Here is a 6,000-nt window from a genome sequence, read left to right as displayed (position 1 = left end):
ATTCCAATAAGAAAAAAAAACTACATCCAAAATTCTGACTAAGGAAAATCTTGGCCCCTCAGGGATCAATAGCAGAACTCCCTAACGGTTAAATTCACTCTATGGTAGGGTTACAATGTATGTTTAAGACACCAATACTTGACTGTGTAGATGGAAAAGCCTAAATGTCAACTCAAAGATATAATTGTAAATGAAAACTCAATCCCTGAAGGCATAATCTTTCACTTCCACACATCAACACAAAAATAAAGATCACAGGCAATGAAAAAACAAACCAGAAGGCCACGCAGTTTGAAAATCAAATATTTCTTTACCTCAAAAATGTATCTTTACATTCAAATTCCAAGTTGCTGCGATGTAGTAGGAACATGCAATCATAAATTTAATTTATCTTGATCATTTGCATTCCCTGGCAAACTGAGCTCAGGAAAAACATCAGTTTTCAGTGAAGACCTCTGTTGCCTTGTCTTCTGTCTGAGTTCATTATAATGTAAAACAGTCAAGAAATAAGCCTCAGGGTCACATAATCCATTCTCCACTAAACTGCGAATTGCCTCACGATCGAACTTTATCCAATAATGAATGAATTTGCTCATCATCCATCACAAGAATTCTTCAGAGTGTATGTGGATTTTTTTAATTTTCTTTTAAGATGAACACACAAAAGTACAGCAGTTACAGAACTGATTTGCTTCTTAAACTTATGGTTAGTTTGACAGTTAACCATGTAAAAAGCTGAACAAAAACTGAAGGAAATTAGAGCATTGCAAATTTGATTTTTTCAGCAGGATTTATGTCTAGGCATACCTCTCACTGTTCTCCTTGCATGGAGAGGCATGTTTTTTGTTCTTGACCTTAAAATAGGGCACACATAAAAAATGTACTTCATCACTTCTTGCTTGATGATGTTACAATTCAGCAGTTAAATACTGTCTGTCATCATCTGCATACTTGAACCTTTTTGGACATGGCAAAACAATGATGGGAAAAGCAGTAATTATTACAATCATAATTTAACCTCTGGTAAACTATTTCCTAAAGAAGTTCTTAGAACTAACATGTGGCCTCCATGTAATTAGGTAGCAGGACTCTTCTGCACCGGCTGCATCAAAAATCACTTTTTTGCTAAGTTTGAGTGGTTAATGCTTCAAGCAGGAGGTACTGGTAGTCTTCTTAATATTTCCACAGCTATCTTTAGATAGGCTTTGGCCTGCAAAAACAGAAACATACATTGAGCACTCCATTTTCTATAAAAATGAATATTTCACAACTCATTAGGTATTTGTTCTTTTATACAAAAAGAGAAAATCAAAGCTGTTTAAATAAATAGGTTAAATTTAGCCAGTATTCAGGAAGAACAATGCATTAAATACACAGAATAAGCACAAGCATTATATTAAAAATTGGGGGGGAGTTTAAATTTAACTTAACAATTTGTCTTTAACAACAAGCAGAGTCAATAGTCTTCTAGAGAAGAAGTGATGAGGAAGACAGACTCTTTAGTCCCACAGGTACTATTAATTATAAACTTCCCTGACAACCAGGATGCACTGTGCACAGGATAGAGAATCAGAGAAAACAACAACATTCAAAAAAATCTGAGACAATTAATTCACTACAGACTAGACTATCACTATGGAATTTCCTATTCAGATATTTAAAGTATTTTTTAAAAAAGACACCTTTCCGAAAGACTGAAGTGGGTATTGGAAAGAACCAGTTCCACAACACTCGAATCCACCCAGTTACAGCTTTCACACCAACCTGTGGCACACCTGGTCATACACCTTGAGCTGGAGGGCACAATAGCACAGAACTGCAGGACTATGGAGAGTAACCACAGCAAGCATACTTACGTTAACATCTCTAGAAACCATGACACAGCTAGGACCATGATCAATCCACCATCAATTATTAACAAATCTAATGTCAAGGGACTTGTATAAAAACACTGTCCAAAGTCCAACACAGAATAAACACCAAAATGAAACCAAATTATTCCTGTACCAAGTTCAACAACTCCTAGTCTAAAGAGAACTTCTTTTAAAAATCTAAGATTGATAAAAGAATGTTTATACACACTGCACACTGTTCCAGAGGTTGATTACTTCCATTATTAAAAATCTACACCTTAACTATAATTTGAATTTGTCATACTTCAGCTTCCAGCTGGTGCATTACATTCTGTGTCTGGCTAGTACACAGCCAAGTCCCCTGAGCTTGCTCTTCTGCTCCTACTCTGTTCAATCATGATAAACCTACTCCATCTTCTCCAGTAAGTCTGCGTACAGAGACCACACTAACAACCTTTCCTGTTGTCCTCAAACAAATCTCGACAATAAAAAAAATCTCCTACCACACTGATTTCTCCTGTCTCCTGCAGGATGGCTCTAACCATGAATTAGTCTTTGTGTCCCTGATGACCCTTTAAAACAGCAAACAAACTGACACATGCCAGAGGCCAGAGCTTGTGGGGCAGGAAGAGAAGGCCTGTCTGTCACACCAAGACCATCAGCACTCACTGTCACTGCTCTGAACAAGGTGTCAGCCTTCTGCACTGCTCACATCTCCTTTTTAGGGATTTGCTTCTGGTTTGTAGGGTTTTCTATCCGGGCACTCCCACCCTCAATACCTCATAATCTCAGTGCTCACCTTGCCTTAAAACTAAAGCCATAAAATCTTTGAGTTTGGAAGAAATGCAAACGGCAAGATGTCTCTTGTCTTGGAGATAGCAACACATTTTCTCTCACATACATGACTTTGTGGCAAGAATGATAAAAAGAATTTAGAACTTAATTCACAATCATGAATTTCAAACTTCTATGGTCACAGTTGCAGTGCAGTTGGGTAACAGCCTGCGCACAACACTCGCCTCACTCAGCTATTACTGCCCTGGGTGGTCCAGCTACCCCCAGCTAACCACTCACCTAGACAAGATAAGAGACTCACTTGAAGTAAGGTGACTGACTGAAGTCAAGCTGCCTTTGTGGTTAAGTACTTGACTAATTGGTGTAGGAGCACTCCAGGTGGGAATTTCAAACTATCTGGAACAGTCCTGCAGGCAGCTCCCACTTTTCATGCATTTTAATGAGTCAAGTAAGAACCTCTATAAGAAACCTGGCCCCTTCTAAAGACTGCCCAGGCTGTTTGCCTGCTCCAGAGTTGACCAATTTGTACATAGAATTATAAATTCACTGTAAACAAACTCAACTGCTTGCATAAATGTTACTTTATCTCAAGATCCCAAAAAACTTAAGATACTTTTCCCACAAAATGCTGTTAATGAGTGCCTGAGCAACACTTCCCAATGTAGACTGACCCTCACTTGCCAAGCAGCTGATCACCACTTTGCAACAGGAGGTTCCTGCTGCAGCTCTTTGTAGCCAGCACGCCAGCATTACCTAGACAGTGTTCTCTGCAACAGATCTTGCCTGCTGAGCTTCAGTTTTTGTTTTCCTGGAACACAGCTTTGTCTGTTGAACAGACCAGTATCTCATACATGTCCTTACAAAACTATACTAGTCACCTAGCTTTGGCAAAAATAAACTGTTTCAAGCCTTGGTTTCCTGTTTTTGAAGAAATCGTTTAGCTGTGAGTCTATTAATCAACACACCTGAAGGGTCTAAACAGAATCCTGGTGACCATCAACATGCACTACATAAAAACAACCCCACATATATTGAATAGTTTTTTCCTGCTTGCGATCTTTCCAATGTGGCATGTGTAGACAGAGAGCACAGCTCAGTTCAGCTGTTTAATCCATCATTACTTGGCAAAAGAAGTTGGGTTGCAACTGAAAACAGACAGGGTTTACTATTTTCTTTCCAGGTGAAAAACCAGCAGAGAAAGAGTAAAGGATGAGTTCTTATTCATGATCCATAACCTTTTTCATTTTAACAGGATAAAAGCAAACTTGTCAGGCCAGTTTGAAAGTTCTAAATTAATGGTTTATAGACTTTCTGAAAACCTTCTTTTTGCTGACAGACAACTTTTTATTGATTAACAACATATCAGTTATGATTCCTTCCCACTTCATGAGGATGAAGTGCACAGGAAGACGGAATGCCCTAAAACCAGACCAGACTTGTTTGTTATGAACACTGCCCAGATGGGGTCTGAGAGCAGCACTAGGACAGGCAGAAGTCGAAGGTGATGTTCAGAGTCAAAAAAAAGCTGGGAAACAGCCACATGAGAGACTGCTCACCTCTCAAGCAGTGGTACAGTGCCAGTAGGGCACAGTTCTTAAGACCCCAAGAACAGCTGATGATGAAGTGACTGATGACAGCATAGATGGTGGAGTAGGAAACAGAGAACTTGTAATGAAGTTCACCAGGAAATGGAGTGAAAAGTCCTACTTAGCAGAAATAATCAGAATATCCTGATTCATCACTCTGTAACAAATCTATATTATCATGGGCTAACAGATGTGGGGTAGATTTAAACTGGAAAACGTTTCATAAGCCCTACAGGAATCCTAGGGAAATATGAGCCTTTCTGTTATGGCATTTCATTCTCCCTAAAAATCTTACCTGTGAGGGAAGTATGCATCATTGCTAAGATTACTGCAGGCTGTGCAGGTCGTAGCTGACTCTGCCCTGTTGTCATGGATTGAATTGGTGTGGCCTGACCTGCTGGTTTGCTTTCCACTGGACTGCAGACCTCAGCCTGCCAATAGCTCACTACAGTGCCTGCCAGCATCTGGCACCACAGCCACACAAACACAAACCCCAACTTACAATCAACAAAGTCAAAGCAGGGGGGAGCTGATATCACATCTTCCTTCAGCCAAACCGCTGCGTGCAAACAACTTCAGACCAGAAAATCAGAAACACACACTGATGCCATCACTCGGCTGTAGGCCCCATACACCATAAGATATAAATCCCAGGACTGACATGGCTTCTAATGTCTATTTCTGATTACAAGACTCCAAGACCATTAAGCTGCTTTATCCAGCCCAGCAATCCAAAGGAGAATCTGTGCAAGTCCTGACTTTCTGGAATATCAAATGCTGTGGATGCTAATATACCCGAAAAGAAGGAAAAGGAATTTAAATCTGCTAAATAACCTATAAGGACTCACAGTTACTGAAGAAAACTAGCTACTTTGAGCAACTAATCCAATAGTGACTATCACAAGGACAAATACTAGTCTTAGCTACCATCCACATGAAAGAAGCATAGCCAGCCATGTTATCATTGATAACTTTGGTTCTTAACACTCCCTGCACAACCATGTTCCATTTGCCAGTTCAATCAGATTTTTAAATAGCTTTAATCTCCATGGAAATTGCTAGTTACTTTGACAGAACTCTAGCCTTCAGTGCATAACTGGAGCTGCCTTCCAACATCTATTTTACTGTGATCAACTCAGAAGGCACTAAAAACATGATGACAAACACAGCTTTAAATGAGTGTGCTTCAGATAAAAGCTTCGTGCCACCCAGAGAAATTCTTGGTTGCTACAAGAAGTCCAGAGACTATCCCACTCTGTCCCCCTCTGGGCAGTTCCACCATAACATTCTTCTTTGTATGTGCTGGCAACTCTTGCCAAATCAAGTTAGAAAGGCAAACTTAAAGACAGTAAAAGTCAATTCATACACTGTAACATGAAATGGAAGAGACGGGTAAGTAAGCTGGGTTTACAAAACTAAAATCTCAAGACCTTAGCACACATGGGAAACTTCCTATTAATTCCATGTATCAGCAGTTGTAACAACCAAACCATTCTTGGAGGCAGCCCCAGCTGGGTAACACTGCTATCCCAAGGTGCCGCTACAGATCTCTGAAACACACCCTGCCCAAAACACATGGGTAAGTAGAACAGTGCAAATCAAATGCAGTATAGTAACATCTTTCAAATAGACTATCCTACACTCAGTATTTTCTTCAGCAGACAGAACCATAAATGAGGGTCTGATGATACACTGTACTATCTACACCCTGAATGAAGGATTTGAACCCACACGTACCAAATGCTATCACGATAATTCAAAGGAAG

The 6,000-nt window shown here is 39.8% G+C and overlaps 1 protein-coding gene across 5 annotated transcripts in view; it reads right to left on the bottom strand.

Annotated features, from left to right (window-relative positions):
* Positions 1-290: 290 nt before the first annotated feature.
* The window catches only part of NUBPL (NUBP iron-sulfur cluster assembly factor, mitochondrial), an 80,781-nt gene continuing 75,071 nt past the window's right edge, over positions 291-6,000 (bottom strand). For all 5 annotated transcript variants that reach the window (XM_063398882.1, XM_063398883.1, XM_063398887.1 and 2 more), the window contains one exon: positions 291-1,210. In XM_063398882.1, the coding sequence (XP_063254952.1) occupies positions 1,148-1,210 (63 nt within the window). In that variant the 3' untranslated portion in view covers positions 291-1,147. The remainder of the gene's footprint in view (positions 1,211-6,000) is intronic.

The sequence above is a fragment of the Prinia subflava genome, chromosome 5, assembly GCF_021018805.1.
Source record: "Prinia subflava isolate CZ2003 ecotype Zambia chromosome 5, Cam_Psub_1.2, whole genome shotgun sequence".
Classification (NCBI taxonomy): Eukaryota; Metazoa; Chordata; class Aves; order Passeriformes; family Cisticolidae; genus Prinia; species Prinia subflava.
Note: the sequence above shows the minus strand (reverse complement) of the source record. Positions and strands in the feature narration are given on the sequence as shown.